The 23,315-nt window shown below is 41.8% G+C and overlaps 1 protein-coding gene across 1 annotated transcript in view; it reads right to left on the reverse strand.

Annotated features, from left to right (window-relative positions):
* Positions 1-22,941, reverse strand: part of tmem132e (transmembrane protein 132E) — a 354,237-nt gene extending 331,296 nt beyond the window's left edge. The window contains exon 1 of the mRNA XM_063896187.1: positions 21,780-22,941. Coding sequence (XP_063752257.1) covers positions 21,780-21,840 — 61 coding nt within the window. The 5' untranslated portion in view covers positions 21,841-22,941. The remainder of the gene's footprint in view (positions 1-21,779) is intronic.
* Positions 22,942-23,315: the final 374 nt, after the last annotated feature.

Consider the following 23,315-nt stretch of genomic DNA (forward strand, 5'->3'; position numbering starts at 1 on the left):
TTCAAAAGAGCAGCGAGGCAATTTCTGTTTTAGTCGATGTTAGGGGCAGTCCTGTTTATGTGCATATTTTCCATACAATGGGAGCTAGTTCAGTCAGTCGACTCGAGCACCAAGGATACATTTACACATTTCCCTCTGACAACCAACCAAACCCCGTGTCCTAAACCTGCCGCTCTGAAGCTGCCAGATCATCAACACCCCAGCATCTGCTGTACCTGTAGGCTCGGGGGGATAATTATCTAATAATCTGTAAATCTGTGTCTCAAACTACATGCTGCTTCTAATAAACATACCAAGGAACACGGGAGTTGTCTGACTGAACTGAGATACTGTTTAGTGTTGCAGCTCGAGCTTCATGTGTTTGTTGTGTTGCAAGGATAAAGAGGACTCCACAACATATCTAATCCATCAACAAGTCTTTCCCACAGTTCTCATCAAGGTCGTTAAACATACGTCAGGTTTTAAACGGGTTGCCTTTAATGGTGCGTAACTTATCGCTGCTTTTGTCCACTAAAAATATCTGTCTGGAGAATGGTTCACATTAACAGTTTGGGACCGAAAGACAAATGCTGGATCGTACCAAAAACCCTGTCTTTATAAAATCTAACTCATAATAAATTCATGAATGAGTTCAATGGTAATCCATTAAAGGAGACGATTGACGGTTAATTGCAATTACAACATTTCTTATTCCCCTTGTACTCACATTTCATTCATGATTCTGTGAGATTCAAGATTATCCCAGGTGCTCTTTTGCAAAAGCGTAATGGAAAAGGTTTCTTTCCTTAGACTTTTCTGCGTTTGATGTGCCAACCATGTCCTCAGAAAGCCATAGGCACCATCAAAGGATGATGCCTCAGCCTCACTGCTTAGACACATCCGAGTATGGATATTGCACCGTAAAGCTAGCAATTGAAGAATCCCATCATGCATTTCACCGAGATTTATGAGACCTGTGGGAGGTAATTAAAGCTGGCAGCCACAAATCCAGGTGCACCAATTAGCAGCTGATAAACACGATAAGATCATTTATTTCCAAGGGTGCGCATGAAGGGATTCCCTCAAATGGTATGTTTTCATTACTGCTTCTGCTTAATTTTCTGATCCAAGTTTAAGGATATAAATACCAATTTATTCTTAATTAGCACTCCGAAAGTGATTCATTTATAATACATGGCTCAAATTAATGTGTGTATTTAAGGAGATCCGCTAGAAGTTTTCAATTAACAACATCTTTAGTCCAAGACGCAAACAATACATGCTGATACCAAACAAAGACAATATACAACAACCCGCCATCCCTCATCCTGCAGGAAGTGTGTGTCAAGCCCAAAAGGGAAATGCTTCCTAGCAAAGTCACACAACAACACTCTCCTCCTGGCATGTGGCCCCATCTGGATCCACCAATGCATACTCTTGAATACACAAACACACTTCTGCAGAGACCTTGCCAAACAACCGTTGAAGCCGGAGTCGGGAGACAACTTTCATCCGGAGCTTTATTATTCCTGCTTTGGCCAAATGAGCCGACCGATAAGTGGCCGGCTGCGCTAAATGGGATTTTGATTTCCTGACCACATATTGGTTATTATCCTGACAAGCCATCAGAACACACGGGTCGTACCGGACGAAATGCAGGCAATAGTGGACACAGCAGAAGGGGATGTAATCAAGCTATTGAAATAATGTTTAGTGGCAGAATGGGAATACGGAGAGGTCAAAACACCACCAAGAGAGACTCATGGTGAAGGTCTCAGGAGGTAGTTAAACAACAGTGACAGACAGTGTTTATGGGGAAGAAGAAGAACAACAACAACAACAAGAATCCATAATTAAACCCACAAGAACAAATGGAGTGTCCCCCCAGAGTAACGCACGAGTTCAGTGCCTCGTTCAAGGACAACTCTGCAGTGCCCAGGAGGTTAACGGTTAGTTCTCCATGCTACTTTTTGTTTTGTTGGTGCATAAAAAAGGCAGTGACCATTGGAAACCCAAGCCAATTCCGTCTGGACTGAGCAACTTCTGCCCCGGTCAGTAAAGAAACATCTTCCATGAATTCCATGGAGAGGCATCTGGGAGGATCGTGCAACAACAATGACTGTGCATTGGGGTGAATATTCAGCGTTTCCCTGAGGAGAAACTGCTTTGCAGACATGGTAAACTCTGATATTTGATCAAACTTTAACACAACTCTGACCTAATTCAGTCAAACACGACTGCATTACCACCTGATTATTCCTCTTGAACCTCAGAGGAACTTCTTTCTTCCCCAACATGATGTCTTACCATGAGGCGAATATACAGTGAGCTCAATCAATGACTGTCTGTTATTGAACTTCATGTCTCATGCTCTGTTAAGATTTACTTTATCGATCCCAACTCAGGAAATTGTTTTGTTACAGCGGCGTGTTAGCAAGGAATCGCACTTGAGTTTAAAGTACAGTAAAAATCGAAACACTGAATATATGCATTTCAACAGCAGAAAGACTTATACAATATTAAATATAATAACTTAGAACACACTACTGGGACGCAATGACAAAAATCTTCCCCCAGACCCCCTGCAGCGCCCAATGAGTTACAGGATAATTAAAATGTAAGGATGTGAGAAGACCCTGAACACAGCGCGGCCCGCCTGGGCGATATGAAAGAACATCATGAGGACAGTAAAACGCTTCAGTGTGAAATCATCAAGATTTAAAATCCGAAGCTGCTCAGCAGGGAATAAGCTGGGACAGATGGTTAACCGAACAGTGAGAACTCCCAAAGAGATGTCCTTAAGATGCACGTTCCCTTTTAAATTATTTAGCTAATTGTGCTATATTTAAATTACTAAGCTCGATGTCTACAAACCCCTCGGTGTCTTTGGTGAAGGGGCCAACTAAGGGAAGTGTGGCAGTCATTGGAGTATTATTTCCCCCAGAACACACAGTTTGTTCAGATGAAAAACCGCCTCACCTCTGGCTTGTTTAAGCACAGGTACCACCATGGAAAAATGACTTCTTCACCAGAATGTCACTGAGGCAGATGAAGCCTTTTTCTCCCAGTTTGATCCTCGTTTGATTTCCCAGTGGGTCAGAGAGCTTGCTTCTGAGAGTTTTACCTCCCATCAATCATCAAGGATCGTGCTCGTCTCTACTTATAGCCGAGGGCTGTCAGATCCCGACAACGTCTTTACAAAGCAGGCTCGTAAAGTCACCCGTTCCCGCTCGGTTGTATTTCAGAGCGTACTTTTTATAGCGCACGTCGGTAAAACCTCGCAACACGGCAAGGCCTTTTTCCCCCACAGAGGAGGAAGGTAGTTGTGTAAGCAAACTAGTCTATTCCGTCAAAAGGAAATTACACTTTGTGTGATAAAATGAAAGGCTACATACATACTCAGGCTATTTTGGACTTGTGGTTTTTCAGGTTTAAATAAAATGCTTTTCCATTTCAAAATTCCGCGACTTCATTTCATTCGATTTAACTATAAAGAAAAAGATCTGAAATCTGTCCCACATCTCATTTTTTCCAATTACAGTTTCAGGATATTTATGTAGTTCATCATTTCTCATTTGCCTCTAGATTACTGAACCGTTTTGTACAGAAGAAAAAAAAAAACGAACACACTACTGGCGACCGACAACCTCTCCAACAGTGATAGGATGGTGGGGAACAGACGGCTGACTTTCACACTATGGCAGTAATTAATCATCAAGCCCCAGAAAGCGCAGTGGGATATTAGCCTTTTATACGCCACTCTTGAGGGTGTGAATACAACATTATAGCAATCAGCGTCACGCCAACAGTGGGTGTCAGTCATGATATTAAACACCTCTTCTCTGCCAAGATACAACGGCGGGAAACCTTGTATGTATGTCAGCTGTAGGCCCTTGCTGCAGGTCACATTGAAAGCTTAATTAACGTCACTGAAGAATCTGATTATTTAAAGCACCACTTCAGATGCTGCTACGCTTTTATTACCACTGCTCCTTCATTCACTGTCATCATAATTGCAGAAGGATAGAAAACCAAAAAGGTCTCTTAGAAATCAATACTATGAGCCTTCAAAATACTCCAGGCAGGAATTGTACGAGACACTTGAAGTTCAGCATGTCTCCGAAAATAACCAATATGTTTGGAGTATGAGCGGAAAACCTGTAAAAGTAAGGAGGCAGAAAAAGGGAATAGAGCTCGTCTTGAAAAATAACAAGCTCAGATAATCAGAAACGCCACTTCCTGACAGTGCAGTCAAAGATGCATGACATACAAACATATGCTGTGGCACCCCCTCAGGCCAATCAGGGAAATTTGAAAAAGAAATGCGTGTAACAGACGGACAGCCAGATGATGAATGGACTGACGAGTGCAATAGTGGAACAGATCAGGGCTGAGCTCATTCCCAGCCCTTAATTTCACTGTTGGAACAAAAAGTACAATAAAGTGGTGTAAGATTGAAGAGGACCAATCATGTGACTTGTCTCCATGCTTTAATGTTCAAAAAGTTCTTTATGTTTCTCATACTGTCTGTGCTGCAGCTCCTCTTTTCACCCTCTGTCTGAAACTAGAGCCCAGCCTGCTCTGATTGGTTAGCTGGCCGGCTCTGTTGTGATTGGTCAACTGCTTAGAGATGTCCCGCCCCTTAGCCTATCACGTACAATGCGTTGGAGCGCTAGCCAATAGAAGCCTGGGTGTTACATAGTGATGTAACACCCATGAAGTGGAAATAATTTTGGTCGGATTACTTTAGTATTTTGTGAAGAGCAATAATACATTTCAATATTCCTTTTCCATAGAGTAATGTTCAACAGATTATCAAGATATTTACCCTGTAATCAACACATCGACACTCTCTTAAAAATCATTGTCATTTGTAACAGAATCATTCAAAACCCCAAGTGAATTCTTAAGCCGTCAGTCACCTCAACAGAACCTTGGCAAATAAAAACAGAGCCATTTTAAAACATGAAAAGGGAACAGCAGGCCGCCGGTGTCTTCTCCACCATCTTGTTTATCACCCTATCAAGGATTTCCTAGCATGCCTGCACACTGCCCGTTGCTTTTATTGGAAACCATGCAATGGTTGTAAACCTCCAGCCCCTGATAAAATCTGAAATGAAGAAAGCATTCGATTGAAATTCGACATAAACAAGACTAGATTTATGTTTGCACTTTAGTAAAAAGGTCTTTAATATGGAAAATGGATTTGTATGTGCCTTGATTCAGTTCACTCTCTGACCCCTTTCAATGTTCCTTTTCTTTGTATTCGTTATTAGATGTCAGGTCAAAGCGGTGAGGCAGAACTTTGTGCTTCAACCTACCGACTGCACACATATTGCTACCATGGAAACACAGCACTTACTAATCTTAGTCTAATCACAGTTGGACTGGCCCGAACTGAAGTGTGCTGGAGAACAGTGGTCAAACAGATTGAGGCTTGAGGTAAAAATTGGGTTTTCCCTTTCCTGTGTTGAGTTATATACGGTAGGTTTTAGTGCATGTAAATGGTCTGCAAAAGCTAACGTCCCTGAGTTCCTCTCCCACACACTTTTGACTCCTTTGTTTACGTCCCCATCATAGTGACATCTCTTTGTAACACTCGCGCTTCTACTGGCTGGGGCTCAAACACAATGTACGTGATAGGCTAATGGGGCGGGACATCTCTAAGCAGTTGACCAATAGCAACAGAGCCGTCCAGCTAACCAATCAGAAGGCAAGGCACGTTTATTTACATAGCACCTTTCAACACAAGGCAATTCAAAGTGCTTTACAAACATGAAAGACATTAAGAGCGTTAATAAATAGTGCAGTGTAAAGGACATTTAAAAACAGTCATTTAAGAGCAAAGATATTGAAATAATCACAACAGGTATAAAACACATGAATAAAAGTCACAGTGCAATGTTAGATCAGGACAGTTCAATTCAAAGCAGCGGCAAAAATAAATGTTTGCAGCCTGGATTTAAAAGTAGTAAGAGTCTGTAGGTTTGTAAAGAGTAGCAGCGGACCTGCAGGGTTCTGGGAGTTTGTTCCAGATATTTGGAGCATAATAACTGAACGCTGCTTCTCCTTGTTTAGATCCAATTCTGGGGACAGATAGTTGACCCGTTCCAGAAGACCTGAGAGTTCTGGATGGTTCATAATGTAGCAGGAGATCAGAATGTATTTAGGGCCTAAACCATTCAATGCTTTATAAACCAGCAGCAGAACTTTGAAATCAATCCTTTGACAGACAGGAAGTCAGTGTAAAGACCTCAGAACTGGAGTGATGTGATCCACTCTCTTAGTGTCAGGCCAGACTGGGCTCTGGTTTCAGACGGAGGGTGAAAAGAGGTCTTGCAGCACAGGCAGTATGAGAAAAAATAAAGAGCTTTTTGAACATTAAAGCATGGAGACATGTCCCAGGAGAGACACTACATACTGATATGTCATCTTTAATATATTTGTTCCAACATTTCCCTGCTTTCTTTACAGGGACTGTATAAAGGCGCCGGAGTGTATCCATGAATATTTGATATGCGATTACAGTTAATGACAATCCTCCGCGGCATTGAGAAGATGTTTGATCTATTGCGTTTTGCCCGTAACACTCCTTGACTTCTTGCCTCCTCCCTGAATGTTTTCTTTGTATGCCCGCTGGCATTTCTGAGTATGCTACACATCAAGCGTAAATGCATTTGTGCCTGCTCCAAGCCGTGTGTGCCTCATGGTGTTTTTAACAGTTTCCTGCCCTGTGTGCATCAAACCAATTAATCAGAAGATAAGAGTTTGGGTCTGGACATCTGGCATTAACGCCTAATTACTGGGAATGATAATCGGTCAGCAATGGAACTCCTCCGCTTGGCAACCATCACATGGAGTCTGAAAGCAGTCGGATTTGGCATCTGGAGGCCTCTGCATGAACAGACGATTGGGTTAATAAAGAGCACGGTGATTAGTAATTGGCCACCGTATGGGTAAGGGAGGAGGAGTGGTGGTACTTCTTCATATTGCACATGCTCTTCATCTGTTACAGGATGCACAGGGAAAGTAAATAGTGAGGAAGTTTACAGCGAAATTAGAGAAATGAAAAACAGTCACTCTGCTTTGTTGGAGTCATAAATTACCTGATTGCTAAACAGTTACGAAGCCAAACTATTAATTAAAGGACTTTTCAGTTCCAGCACACCAGTTAAGTATTGGGCCAATGTACTCTTTGCCTATAGGCAGGAGGCCAGTGCTGGCCATAAGAAAAACAGCAAGTCTCATTACAAAAATACTGGCCCAGCTCCGGCTTCTTTTTCGGATGATCTAGTCTGTCTTTGTAGCACCTGCCCAAACACTACAGACACTTTCACTTCCTTTCTAATTATGAGCCAGTAACTAATTGTCTGCTTCTCTTGAGGACGGAACAGAAAAACACACACAAACTGCCCTACATATGCACAAAATGACTTCCTCTTTTCCTTCTTTTAAATTTAGTCTGATTCAAAGCAAACCTCCAACATCCAGTCAAATGGATTTCAAGTATTTCCAAATTAGAGTAATGAAGTCTCTACGAAACTTTTAATTGTGTGAACTGTTATCTGCTTCTGATAGACTTAGACATTTAGGCCAAACTCTCCTCCCTCATGTCCTCGGAGATCTCTATGACTAATTCATTATTCTAGGCCTCTTTAAGGTTGGCACTGAAAAGCTGTGTGATCACGGAGAGAAGATACAAAGAATGAGGAACTTTGTTATTCTAGGTCCAATTCTCTCTGGATTTATCCGGTATGGAGTCACAATTAAACACGCATTGCCGAGCCATTTCAACACGGAAATCAAAATGCTGGCACCAGAATATAAAAGCATGTATGGAAAACGTTTTTGCTCCTCCTCCTTATCCAATGCTGAGCACATGACGGTGGGTCCATCCTCCAAAAATGTGAATAAAAAGTAACAAATATTCCACTTCTGTACCACCATTACCAGAACGCATGTATGCACAATTACACCACATTATATTTATCCTTTCTTGATCAAATTGTGTCCAGACTGCCTCGCCCAATAACCCCACCAGTATTAACTTAAAGGTTAAAGTGGTTTTAATCAATCCCGGTGACTCGGTGATCACTTGGCCAGCAGCTCTCGGACTTCCTTTACTAATGTTCCCATCTGCACTGTGTGTAACAAATACTCCTAGCCAACAAGAGTTTTTTTTCTAAAGATGTTTCCAACCTTACCTGCTGAAACAGACATTACTCGCCCAACATGAGGGATTTTAAACCATTGATAGGGTCGGTCGATAAGACATAAACAAACAGACGTCAACAGCAGAGGCTGAATTCAAGGCTATAGTCAGGATACACCGAGGCCAGGAGTCCCACAAATGCACCACATCTCTGAAGAAATATGATTCATATTACGTTATATTATGAACAAATATTATGTTGTTAAAGAATAGGGTTGGGAACCATCACCTAGAGCCTATAATACCCACAATGCAACAGTTTATTTAGGGATTAAGCGTGCAGTGCTAGTAGCCACGCATTCCCCTTTAAAAATGGTAGAACATTGAGTCTCCTCGAGTTTAAAAACCATCATATTCCCCCCAAAAGAAATCGAGAGAATAGGAAATTGGTGTCCTTTAATGGACGCTGCAACCTTGGCTGAACGCACAGCTTGACATTTACAGCTGAATCTAAGGCTGATGGACATTTGTGGCTGATTTAATGCACAACATAAGTGCTATTACAGGTCTGCCTCACCGGCATTTAAGGTTCCAAACATGCGGCGAATAATTAACCTCTAAAAGCCCTATTCATTGGAAGTTTGAATGTAACAGCACTTCAGCAACATAGGGCTTTATTCACTAAAAGCCTTTGCCTGCAGATTGCACCGAACAAATAATATACCTCGAGCAGATGAACATACTATTTGGCTTCAGTGCATACTTTCCCTAGATTTAAAGGAAGAATTGACAGTTTTGCAAGTGCTGGAGAAGTAGAAGCTGGGTGTTTTGCACGATGATTACACAGCATGAAACAAATCACCTACACTGCCATCACGTTTGCATGCATGCGGCGCTCCCTGCCATTACAATACAGACGGAAACACTATTTTTCATATTCTGTAATTGCTATTCTTTTATAGTGAATTAAATTACACAAAATCAATTCCTGTTTTTTTGCTCGAGGCTCCCCAGGACTAATTCCCCGCTTTGAGAAGGAAAAGATTAAACCGTGCTAATTAAAACGGATTCCTAATGCACATCCATATGTCAGGAGACACAGGATGAAGTTATGAGCGCTCGTTCTGATGCTCCTGTTTCACAGAGGTCTAGCCAAGGGGATCACATTCATTTAACATGCACAGTGTCAACTATTTGGAAGTCAGGTTAGGAGCCAAGTTGACGTATAATATTTCAATTCACCAACATGGTTCCTGCCCCAGAATTTGTAAGCATGGCAGGCTGCAAAGGGGTATCAGTAATTTAACATCGCTGCTTAAGGACAGGTTTAAGTGCTACAAGTTATTTTGTATTCATCAAAGAGAGATGTTTACTGAAACGTATGATTGAAATTCTTTAAAGAAACGTAATACTAGCCCGGCCCAAAGCGAAACGTGGTGGAGCTCGCAGCTTCCTTTCTCTGTGTGTAGCTTCAATCCTGTTTCATAGTCTTATGGTAGAATTATTATAATGTCTTTTGAACCTAATACAGCATAGCAGAGACTATTATAACAGTGAGGGATTCCTTTTCTCTCGCAGCCTATGTAACATAATAAAATAATTGATTACACTGGGCATTGCTCATTCTGGCAGCATGCTGCGGGGCAGGGAATAAAAGGATGTTTTCATAGACCACGGAGCACACAGTAAAAAATATATACCAGAGTCAAGTCAGGGCAGAACCCTATACACTACTGTAGCTACAAATATAAGTGCAGCAATAATCCAGTGCTATACGGCCCAATGGCATATCCTAAGCTTGCTTTAAAGCAGGGGTGTCCAAACTACGGCCCGGGGGCCTAATGCGGCCCTCAGCACAATCTAAAAGTATAATGAATATGGCCCACAAATTAAACTTCTGCTGCTCTTATATTTTACTCTCAAATATATATGTTCAGATATGTTAATGAGCCAATTTAAAATAAATTCAGTCATTTAAAATTGACAAAACAAATCTGAGTTGATTTAAAAACCCAATAACTTATTTCTATAACCAGCTTGAAATGTAACCTTCGTATTTCCTCTTATTATCAGCAATCTGAAGCTTCTGTTTTAAGGAATGAGCTGCAACAGAATAAATGAACCCTAAAGACAGACGGGATGTAGGCTGTTCTTTCCTTAAACCCTTTTCACCTACATTTGATTTGTTTCGCTAACTTGTAACTTATGAGGCAGTATTCTCCTCTATCAGGGGCCCAGCTCTCCGTATATTTTCTGTATGTGGCCCTCGGTGAAAAAGGTTTGGACACCCCTGCTTTAAAGGCTCTGCAAATGTGAATTGTTTTGGATCAGAACTTTTTTTCTGCTTTATTTATTCCTGTATGGGTTCCAGTTTGCTAAAAAGGGAATATTAAACATGATACAATTCATTTAGAGCGCCTGTCAGGACACTAGTGTTGCACGGTGCACCGATACTAGAAAGGTATCGCGATACCCTGCTGTTAAAAATGCAACGATTCGCCCATGTCATCAGTACAGGTACTTTAAGAATGACATTGTTTTAAATGTGTCCTGTGTGTGTTCAGCGCTCTGCTTCACTCCCTGCTGCCGTGCCTGGAGTGCCTGCAGTCGTATCGTGTGACTAAACGAGACCATGGCTGCAAGTGCGAGTGCTATTGCCGATGCGACTCGGCTTGTTGACAAAAAAAGACGCAAGAAACGAAACTTGGAAATATTTTGGTTTCATCTCTACAGGATCACCGCCGCAGCTCCGCCCGTTCTGACGGACCCGTGCGCAGAGCAAAACACGTACTTCAAGTTAAAGACCTGACACACTTAACTATCTTAGGCTATCTACATCTGGAACTAGCTAAACTAGTTATACATATGTTTATTCTTCACTGTCAGGTCACCCATTACTGGATCATTGAGCTGCATGAGACGGATACGACTGGCTGTCAGGAGAGGGAGAGAGGGAGAGGGGAAAAGAGAGCAGTTGATTTCTGCAGTGTTATGATCCAAAGTTAATGTAAACTTTAGAATAATGTAGTTCATCTACTATAAGTACTTTGTTTGACTGATTTTTTCCCCCAGGTTTGAAATAAAGCACAATAATAACATTTAAGACGGTTTCCCCTTTTTTAAGAAAAAGTATCGAGATCGCAATTCTTGACTTGGTATCGAAACAAAAACGTTGGTATCGTGAAAACACTACAGGACACATTACAATGCATTTACCAGATAAAGACAAGAGGAAAACACAATTGTTATAAGCTTTTAAGCTTTTCCTTTCCCGTGGTGTGTTTCTGTGCATGTAAATGGTCTGCAAAGGCTAAATTGACATCAGAAACACTCACACTTCTATTGGCTAGCGCTCCAACACATTGTACGCGATAGGCTAAGGGGGCGGGACATCTCTAAGCAGCTGACTAATCACAACAGAGCCGGCCAGCTTACGAATCAGAGCAGACTGGGCTCTGGTTTCAGACAGAGGGTGAAAAGAGGAGCTGCAGCACAGGCAGTATGAGAAAACATAAAGAGCTTTCTGAACATTAAAGCATGGAGACATGTCACAGGAGAGACACTAGATAAAAATATGAACCTGAACAGGAGCGTAATATGTCTTCTTAAAGCGAGAAACATATTAGAAGACGAGGATGTTTATGAAAGTATTCAAAAAAAACTGGAGTGACTGAAGTAATTATTTCTTGTTCATCATATCTAGATTATACAGTTTTGTGGGATTTGACGGGGGTTCAGATATGAAAAAAAGACAGCTCAAATCTCCCCCGGGGCAGATTGCAATTAAAAAAACCTCTGACTTAAAACTGAAGTGATGTAGACGGGGTAACGTTTAATAAAAATGGTGTTAATGTTCCAGCGTTTAATTGGAAAATGTAATTAGTAGTGATTTCACGGGTCAGAGATGGAGTTCCGTTTGACACATTTTGGATGATTTCCTAAAATCAATGGCCTGCTGGCGGGAGGTGGAAGTAGAAAAACCAACAGTCCAGACTGCATTGACTGTATATAGATTGTTTTTTTATTATGATAGTAGCTTTTCAGTGCTGTTTTCTTCCTGGTTTTGAATGCTAAGTGAGTTCCACGCTGTCAAACCGAGCTTGTTTCTGAGCACAACATGATGTCTGAAGTCCAGCGCAGTCAGTGTTATGGTGACCTAATTTGCGATGCATTTTTTTTTAGCCTGCGTCAAAATCAATACGAGTAAGATTCAGCCAGTATGTTCAGCAGATATGTGCACTATACCCTAGACACCATTATTGATTGATTTACAGGGTTATTTCAGAGACACGCAAACACAACACGATAAACAGAGAAGTCGGCTCTGGGAAAAATAGCTTCATTTATTCATATGTCTAAGCTAGTGAGTGAAGGTCGCAGACACCAAACAATTGAATGCATTACGTTTATATCCTTTAAATCAAAGAGTACTTATATCCTTGTATTCTTTAAATGTATTACCTGTATTTGTATTCTCTTTGTTAGTGTTGGTTTTTTTCGTGCTGAGAGGTAAATAAACTTGCCTATAGAATCATGCTCATTAGAAATTCTTAATAAACAATTAAAGCAATTTACAGAGTAATAAGGAAACAGGGTTCATCGTATATGCCAACTTTAAAATCAAGAAAACCTTATATATATATATATATATAGTAGCACTACAGTTCTGTGCACTTGTAGTGAAGCAGAGGCTAAACTCAGATGCTTTGAGGAATGGCAGAGCTCCAGCACAAACAGAAGACACAGCCAGACGACGGACCGGACTGCGGTGTTTATTTACGTCGACTTCAAAAAGCCACGAGCGCTGTGCACAAAGCAGACGAGCTGTCACTCAGACAGGGAAATGCCGACATCATGTAACGTTCAGGGGATTGACAAAAGGAGCTGACAGCTACATCTGACATCCCGAGGCAGGTAAACCGGTAAAACATCCATCATAACCCACTTTAATTTGTTATGCCTCTCACTGTCCATGCACATCCGTAGACATGACTTTGAATCCTATAAAGGACTTACACGGTATCATGTCCACATCGTTACTTTAAACACATCACTGCAGAAAGGACTGTCCTGATTCTGAAAGTAGTTAATAAACACATCACAGTTTTCCATAGAGCCCAAGAGGACGTCATGAAATCACTTGCCAAACCAAAAGATAGTCTGCTCACAAATCCCTTCAAATAAACAGTAAGCTCATTTCTTTCTGCCGTTTTATTTCTAATGATTCCTCTTTAGCACCAACAGATTTGAAGCAATTAATCAGATTGTGGACCATGGAGCCCCAAAAGGCTTTCTAAAACTTAAAACATTATTGCTGCAAATGCGATAGTACTCACTAAAACCTGTACAAATATTATGCTTTGGGGGGTTTTCCCTTTCCTGTAGTGTGTTATATGGGGTTTTTGTGCATGTAAATGGCCTGCAAAGCATGCAAACATGTCACAGTAGAGGCAAGAAATACCTGAAAATGAGCATGAAGGACCTCTTTAAGGATTAAGCTCTTTCATTTTGCTACTTGAAAATAAAGTATGCAACAAAATGAATAACAAAACTCGGCATCAGGGCCAATATGTCGTTTTTAAACACTGTTATTGGCCCAGAAATACACAATTGCAGCATGCTTAAATTACAGCTCTTCTCTTAAACAGATATTTCTCCAAATATAATCTGTATATCTAAATACAAGTGACAGTGTTTGCAGTCTGTGTTGACACAACTTGTTATTTTAAAGTCACCCACTTCCACTACAAGACCAGAGGGAGGATTTCCTTTCCAGTCCGCAGCTTGTATTTACAGTAAACTAAACATGACATGATCTGACACGACATTGGAAAATGTCACAAACTACCTCCATAGAAGTAACTGTCAAAGCCAAACACCAGGACTAATCTACAGGAACATGTAGCTTGTTCGAATTCACTTCCACAGCTGCCATGCTGACAGTGAGAAACAGTTGTGAACTTTGAGAGACTCGAGCCAGAGCTGGTGAACTGCAGCAGGGAAAGCAATCCGCCGGCTGAAAACAATATTGTGCCGAGAAAGATTTAGGAGTTGGCTGATTGTAGAGGAGGGTTTCCAGCGAGTCCTTTAGCAGATTTGCAGTACCAGGAAATCAGTGTGGGAAGGAGGAGAGGAGATGCCTAAAAGATGTGCTGTATATCTTCAGTTTCCACCGCACCGATCGCACACAAATCCTTCATTTGGAAACTAACAGAGCACTTGGAAAGACAGCTATATGCAGGGAAGGAGAGCAAGCATCACTAAAGCCAGACAGTAGCACAATGGAGGACCAGGAATGAGTCCTAAACCTGGAAATAAGTTTGCATTTTTCACTCCTCTCGTCTCAAAGTCTTTCAATTAGTTTTAGGTCCTGAATTAAGTAATGACCACCTTTTGTTTCTAGATTATATTAAAACATGTTAGTATACGTCCTTCTGGTGAATGTCTGAAGCTTTTATTTGTCAGAAAAACGACAAACAAGTGACTAAATGACACTTTACTGAATGTCATCATGAACATTAGCTGCCTTTAGCTTAGCGGTGGTGACGTGAAGTCATGTGACCGCGCTGTAGTTCCTTTATAGCCCAACATTAGCCTCCTTTAGCTTAGCGGTGGTGACGTGAAGTCATGTGACCGTGCTGTAGTTCCTTTATAGCCCAACATTAGCCGCCTTTAGCTTAGCGGTGGTGACGTGAAGTCATGTGACCGTGCTGTAGTTCCTTTATAGCCCAACATTAGCCGCCTTTAGCTTAGCGGTGGTGAGGTGAAGTCATGTGACCGTGCTGTAGTTCCTTTATAGCCCAACATTAGCCGCCTTTAGCTTAGCGGTGGTGACCTGAAGTCATGTGACCGTGCTGTAGTTCCTTTATAGCCCAACATTAGCCGCCTTTAGCTTAGCGGTGGTGACGTGAAGTCATGTGACCGTGCTGTAGTTCCTTTATAGCCCAACATTAGCCGCCTTTAGCTTAGCGGTGGTGACGTGAAGTCATGTGACCGTGCTGTAGTTCCTTTATAGCTATTATAAAAGTGGGGTTAATATGGGGGGATAAAATAAATGAAATCCAACTTTTTTCATTTGCAAAAAAGATGTTTTTCAAAATCAGTTTAATAGGTTTTGTTTTTTTTTACAGAATTCTTTGTCAATTTTTGTTTCGAGTAACTTTCTCGCCAATGCCGCCAACCACATCCAAAATAAAACGGACCCTCATCACCATCCTTATATTGAAAAAATGCACCATTTAGTCTTTAAAAAAGGAGCATTATATCCAGCACCATAGCTCGACAATATGGCTCAAATCATGTCCTCTGCTCAACTCTGTATTCCTCTTGGAGATATTAAGGAGGCCACCTTCAGTGTGTAACCTTTTCTTCATTGAGAAATCTCATTCCCTTTCAGTTGTCAGGGGAGAAAGCTGATTAACAGAGAGAGGAAATGCCAGAATGACAGAAAAAGGATGACTCTCTTGTGAGGCCACAGTGGGTGCCATCACATCTCAATGATAACACCTGATAAATATGTTGAATAAAAGCTGACCACAGAGCAGAACATATTTTCCCAGAAGGGGTTCCTCTTGAGAGGTGACAAGATACATTACTCAAACCCTTTTCACATGTGTTTTTCCAACAATACAAATGTGGAGTAGCTGGTAAAAATGTTCCCAAGTCTGACTCAAAAGCAGTGGAGAAAGCTATTTCAAATCAAAGGCACCGTCTGCGAGGTGCTGTGCATGACAACTGATTTCCACCAAACATAGGCGATAGCTTTATGTTGAAGACAGATTGCTTCCCTGCTGAGCTGGAAGACGCCGTCCATGCAATTATGAAAAGTGCTTGCATCCCCTTCTCTCCTTCAGAGAAGCAGCAGAATGATTTGCAGTTATGAACATATTTTGTGTAGATGTCATGAAGATTGCTCAGGTGAAAAAAACACTCCGAGAAGTTTGGAAAATGTCAAGTTTTACAACAAAAACTTTTCTCAGTAGACTTGCTCAGATTCTCCCTCTCTAATGTCAAAGCGAATATCTGCTACTCTAAAGAGCCCCCGCTTTCTTTTTTCTCCTTTCCTGAAGTGTCTTTTACAGGTTTTAGTGTATGTAAAGCAGACACAAAGGCTAACATCCAAAAGTTCCACTCCACCCACTCTCTGAAATGCAACCCTTTCTTTACTTCCCAAACAAAAGTACATCACTATGTAACACTTGCACTTCTATTGGCTAACAAACACATTGTACGTGATTGGCTAAGGGGCAGGACATCTCTAAAGCAGTTGACCAATCACAACAGAGCCGTCCAGCTAACCAATCAGAGCAGACTGGGCTCTGGTTTCAGACAGAGGGTGAAAAGAGGTGCTGCAGCACAGGCAGTATGAGAAAAATAAAGAGCTTTTTGAACATTAAAGCATGGAGACATGTCCCAGGAGAGACACTTAATACAAATAAGAACCTAGAAATGAGCAGGAGAGGACTCTTTAAATAAATACATGTAAATATTTGGTTGGCAAACTCCAAAACCGCAAACCAAGCCAAGCAGGTAGTGGAGATAACTTTTTATGACTCACAAAATTACACTGAATGACATTCAAAATATCAGGAACTGTTTAAATATAACCCATGCCTCAGAAGGTTGTCTGACAGAAACACACAAGATCAAGAGCTATGGAGGAGCGACGCTCTGAGCCTCGACAGAGTCAGGGAAGGTTTTGTCTCACAAGGTCTTCTCAGACGTGAAATAAATGGCAAACAGTCGTCTGCTGCTCGGGATTCAAGCCGATCCATGAACTCAAGAACCCATGATGCAGATTTTATTTACTGTGCTTAATCTACTCCCCTAAGAAACCAATTCAATCTGGCGGCATACAAAAACCTAAACATGCGTGCTTTCACGATTGAAATATTCTGACATAAAAGGTCTTCCAAGAAAAGGGGAAATGCTTTATAAAAAAAAGAAGTCTACTCCTTTCAGCAGGAACTACCAACAAGCCCTGGAGCTCCTCGGTGGAGCTCCTTCACATCACGCTACATCTGAAGTAACCAGCGCTTCACAAAAGGTTCCTTTCACCGCTGTAGAAGGACAACATCCTTTGAAAGCACTGCACAAGAGTAAAATTATAGCTTCAAGGGATGCAGGTTTAGCTGGGCTTCAAAGACCATTTCATACAATTAAAAAGGAAAACTAGCTTTGGCCTTTTCCAACAATACCATACAGAAAAAATAATTGAAACGCATCGACAGGCCTACCTTGAAGATCTGTAATTACAGAATAGAATCCGAGTGAAAGAAAGCCCGGTCTTCCCAGTAGCAGCTTCTTTGTCTTATTGTTTGCAAGAGGTGGCTGTCCTGCTGTTCAGAGAGCACAGATTGGTTTTTAGCCTTGAGCCCATCTGTCACTGGAAATTAAAAGAAAAATCTATCTGCAAAAAGTTGCCATGCTGCAAACAGGCTGATTTTACTTTACTACACCGACAGCTAACGCCACCAAAACGATTCTCCCTTAAGCATCAAGTGGGAAACAATATGCTTCATGACCACAAACAAATATGGAAGTTGTACCATGTGACATCCTTACTCCTGGAATTAAGACATGTGCATCCTCAGAGAGGTTCCTACAGGGCGGTGTTTATCATACTAATGGATGGGGGAAAAAAGGGAACCTCTTCAAACACAGCGACACAGCAAAGGCTTTCGTTTCGCCACATGTAAATCAATTAGGCGAGAACATGAGAGGTGGGTTGTCACACTGCTGCTTTGTCTGCTCTCTGTCCAGTGTCTCTACTCTCAGAGATAGAGCTGCTGCTGCTGCTGCTGCTGGGAAGGCAGCCAAAGACACACAAACCATGACTGGGCAAACACGGCTCCACAGGCCACACTGCCGACTGCAGATACAGCCCGCAGCAATCAGGGCCACTCAATCACGTCATTCGACACACTTACTTCCATGTAACACTGTTAGTCACCATGTAGAGATTGCACAATTAATCGGGATCCCATTAGGGGCTGGTGCAATAAGAAAATCCGCTGGAGGCGCAATATTTGGACTTAAAATACCTTTGTTTGGTGCAGATCAGTCTTAAATAATCCCAGCATGATCACTTTAAATATATCCCTCAATGATAATAAGAATAATGGCACCGAAATGACCAATCCCTCCCTCATAATCTACCCAACACATTTATCCAGGTGATGCTTTATTCATTCAACATGTGAGCTCCATGCTTCCGCACAGAAAACAATTTAGCTAAAGTGGTAATCCACCCAGGACTCATAATCAATTACCTATTATCGCCTCTGAGCTGAGAGTTAAGAGCTGCAACACTCACTGATTGATGTATTAGTCCGACAGAACTTCAATCAGCATCTTCTTCAATAATCCACTGATCTTAAGGTCATTGAAGTCATTTTTCAAGCTGATCGAATGTGTTTTTCCTGCAGCTTGCCTAATTGTGTATTTCTGGCTGTTGGCTAGGCAAGACAAGCCATTTCAAGATGTCACCTGGCCATGATGGGTTTTTTTGTAGATAAATGAAATGATTAATGAGAAATGAGAAGTAATTGAGTGAATGTAGGTTTTGCAATCAGCCACTATATCCCTTATCAAAGACTTTGATTATTTTTCTAGGTTAAGCTTTTGTAAAATACACAAAATGGGTCCATGTCCAATGGGATGTGTTTAAATGTCTTGTTTTTAAATCTAAAACCCACAGATATTCACTCTAATGTGATACAAAACATCCGTTTCTGAAATGTTTTCTCATCCATTAAATCAACTACTGCTTGGAGAAGAACTTGGCAATTTGGTTTGTCAATAGAGTGATCCATTAGTCGACTAACCATTGCAGCTCTAGTAGAAATGAATGAATGTAAACCATAATTAATATTACATCAGCAGAAAAGGGACTGGGACTCACTAAGCCTCAACGCTTTCTCAGCACCAAAGAAAATAAGTATACAAAAAGTCCCAGAGCTGCCAACAAATGACTTGTAAAATGTGTACCGCTTAAAAAGTGAGCGTAAAAGTCTTTTCAATTATTATTAGGAAATGTTTTTGCACAGCTGCTTCAGACAGGGCGGCATTTTAAAGTTGGTCTTCTTTTATTTAATGAGAAAAAGGTATTTGTTCAAAAAGGTACCAAAGTATAGTGCAGAAACCAACTCTACGTTAGATGTAATTCTGAGTCTTAATTGCTGAACAAATGAAAAACATAGACCCGTCTCGGCACAAGGAAGAACAATAAAAAGCTTCAGACGTTCCTATCATCAAACATGCCTCTCTGAAGTGTCCTTGAGGAAAAGCCTTAATCCCTATCGGCTCCAGGAATGCTGCTCTGCACCTGACCTCTGACCTCCACGTGGAGGAGAGAGGTCCATAAAAAGAGAGGCGGATTTCCCTCAAGGCATCAATAAAAAGCGTCCCTCTTCAGCTGAGGCATCGCTACAGCCCTGCCTGAGCTCATATAGAGAGACAATCACAATGGCATCTTGATAACAAATCCCTGTGAGACCTTTATTTAATCATCCCCGGAGAAAACCGAATCACTCACCTGTTTACAATGTTACGCATGAGCCAATATGTATGAAAATATAAATTTGAGGTGAGAAAAATGAAGAATAATAGATGCATTACAGTACAGTGTCTTCCCCCAGAGCAGCCTTTGAGTCCATGATATTGCTTTTTCACACCTGGGGATTTGTCTGCTTAGCTTGCTCATCCGGCAGGTCGACTGCATTTCTCTTCAGCTACTCGTTTACTTTGCATAAGGAGAGGGCGCTTTGAACCACGAGGCTGAGTGCAGCAAAGGCCTAAGCTGCAGCTAACCGAGTGAGGATGCAAGTCAGAAGTCTGTGGATGATGCAAATGTTACCCCTTTGGTCTTACCTGTGGAGCATTAAGCAGCCGCAGAGGCCAGGAGGAAGTTTAATAACTGAAGCCAGAAGGAATGGCGTTCAGATGGTGCACTGAATTTGACTTCTAACCAATTAATTGTTATTCTGCAGAATTAATGTGAGTACAGGATCATACTCTGTACATTTTGTATTTATTAAAAATGGGAAATGGAGTGTTGTTCCTGTTGGAGATTGAAAACCTATATAATAAATGTTTTCTGGGCAACAATCCAGTGTTTTAGATATTCATTTTGTGCTTAAAATGTCTTAAAAAGCTCTAAAGATCTACATTTGACTTCAAAAACAAATCACTCGCTACCAAAAATCACCCAAATTCATCCAGTGGTTAAAATTCTGTGGTAAAATACTGCTTCCTCAGCTGGAAATGTTTTCAATTTTAGTAGGCGTTTTAAAATAAATGACCACAAAAGGGATTAACATGGACATTTTGGTGCTTGTATCCACTTCTGAAAGACTGTTACAGCTATCTGCAGGACTAAGTGTGTGTGTGTGCCTTTCTATTTGCGTGGGACTCGAGGTCTCTGAGGCCAAGATCCTCTGAAACACTCCTCGGAGGCAGCCGGCCATGCGCCAAATCTGTTACTGCAATTACTTCTGACAGCAGCGCCTCCGTTGCCCGGGAAGGTGGGTCTCCCTGCACAGAGCAACGCTGACCACGGGCGCAAGCAGCATTTGTGTAGTCAAGAGTTTTCTTGCTGCACACTTGGTGAAGCCATCAAGGAGAGTATATTCCTTAGTGCACACGTAGGCGGTCCTTTTGTGCGGTAATGAAATTGAGGCAAGGGAAGACTTAGCGAGTAGGAGAGGAGACATATTGTGCGAAACGCCTGAAAGGAAGCAGTGAAGGGAGATGAAATATTGACACAGTGCAGCTCATCCCTGCTAAAAGTCGTACTCCGCTCACTGCTAGACATTGCTGGAGCATCAACACAAACAGGAGTCTGATATTAAAGCATGATCAGTGCTTGGGAGTCCATCTAGATCACTGGGGCATGTCAGGAAATCATCTTTGGGATGTTGGATTTCATACACTTTGCTGTGCAGTTCAACGTGTATGTAGGAAACACTGTGTTAGAGCCCTCCCACGTCAGAAGAGACCCACACACACACACACACACACACACACACACACACACACACACACACACAGAAGTCAAAAGGAGACCGTTGTGTAATATGTGTTGGGTTTGTGGTTCTCACGAGTGAGCAACTGTAACATGATGTACTGTGAGTGTTTCAGCTCCGATCTTATCCATCTCTGCAAAATTCATATCAATGTTTCCTTCTCGAGTGCGAATGGTGCCTTACTGTGGGACTGTGAGTGTGTGCTACAGTATGGTGGATGTTTGTACATATGATAGTCATCTATAATTAGCTGGAGTCATTTTTAATAACCTTACAGAAGAAAACCTACAAAGAAATGCCAAAATATTCCTGCAGGGACCTAACCCTTTCCATTATGTGTGACAGGATTGGATCTGTGTGTGTGTGTGTGTGTGTGTGTGTGTGTGTGTGTGTGTGTGTGTGTGTGTGTGTGTGTGTGTGTGTGTGTGTCTGTGTGTCTGTGTGTGTGTGTGTATGTGTGTGTCCATATTCCAGAAAAATCTGAACAACAGCCACCTCTGCAGTTGCATGTTGCAGACATTTGGAACCATCACTTTTCTATGCAACACAATTATGATCCTAAGCTTACTGAAGGAGGAAGAAGAGGAAGAAGAGGAAGAGGTGTGGGGGGGGTTCTTACTCACCACATGAAAGCGCCACCACACACAGGAGGAGAGTCCATCTGCAGTCCCGTGCAGCTGACATGGTAGAAATCCCAGCCGGAGGATGTTTAATCCCAGTTGTCCCAGTAGCCGGTGGTGGATAAATCACCCTCTGCAGGTGTGAGCCTCCACACGGAGCTGTTGCAGTTCTTCCGAGGATCTTAAGTTGGATAATGCGTAATGCAATATATGTATATGTACGAGTATATGTGAGCCTGTGTACGCCTGTCGAGGTCTTCAGAAATGTGATTGTCCAGCTACAGTCTTTGCTGTGTCTTAACGAGCAGGAGAGCTAAAAACAAAAAAAGGCACGGCCAAACCGCGTCTTCTCCAGGCCAAACAGAGCGTTTTTCCCACATGGGAGAAGAAAGTTCCAAGTATCCTGCTCCAAATTGGACAACTGGGGAAAGAGATTAAACACAGTGTTCCTGAAACGGACCAAAGTCCTTGCGCAAAACCCGATGAATGTCCCCAAAAATCATAAATCAATGGACATCAGTGGAGCGATGACGCGCGCTCTGGCTTGAATCACAGGAATCCAGCCCCCCAAAAAGGCTCGATTTGAGAAAATAAAGACAAGCACATAGGAAAGAGAGATACAATTAGTCTGTGTGATTAGTCATTCTTCAATTAGGAATTCAAAAAAATAGATTTCCTTGCGCAAATCATGGAAACGGTTGGAGAGGAGGGCGAAAAAGGCATCCGCAGCGCTGTTGGTTCAGCAGTCACTGACTTCATTTACAATCCCCAGCTGAGAAAGAAGTGGGAATACATTCTGAGCTGTAACCGGGGGAATTGCACCCTTAAAAAAAAAAGCCGGAAAGGTCCGGGTTCGCTGCTCACACACACGGAAAAATGTCCAGGAGGATTCCAATAGTTCACCTACCGCAGCGTGTTGCGACAGTCCCTCAGATGGGAACCACCAGAGCGCAAACATCCAGGAAAGTCCTCCTACTTTCTTGTTCCGCGTTACTTTGTGGTGTCAAGCCGGAGAACCGGAGCCCAGCATCGTCGCTGACCGAGACTCTGAAACAAAGCCAAGTCCCCAAAAAAACTCTCCGGTTCTGTGCGTTTTAAAATCCAAGTGATCCGCCGGACTGCACCTGTGTGCGGTGTGTTTGCGGGGTGCACAGAGAGCTGTCTGTCTGTCTGTCTGTCTGTCCACAGCTGTCTGTCCGCTGTTCTAACTCCGCTCCAAACTAAACGTGTTCACCTTAAAATGTTAAGAGCCGCAGCTCGCCCGCGTGAAGACAGCTGCAATATAAAGGCCCATTTCCGGTAATAAGTTCCAAAGTAAAATCCATTAAAACGAAAATCTACTTGTCGGCCAAACCTTTTTATTTAATGTAAGGTGAAAGTAATCTGATGCTAGTATGGTCAATGCATTTACATTATATATGACTATTATAACAACGATTGTGATTATGGTGGAAAGTGAGGATGATTGATATTATAAATAAATAAAATATATATAGTGTAAATATTATGATATATTTTAGGAATTAAGTTTTTAATAAA

The sequence above is a fragment of the Eleginops maclovinus genome, chromosome 11 (assembly GCF_036324505.1).
Source record: "Eleginops maclovinus isolate JMC-PN-2008 ecotype Puerto Natales chromosome 11, JC_Emac_rtc_rv5, whole genome shotgun sequence".
NCBI classification, from domain to species: domain Eukaryota; kingdom Metazoa; phylum Chordata; class Actinopteri; order Perciformes; family Eleginopidae; genus Eleginops; species Eleginops maclovinus.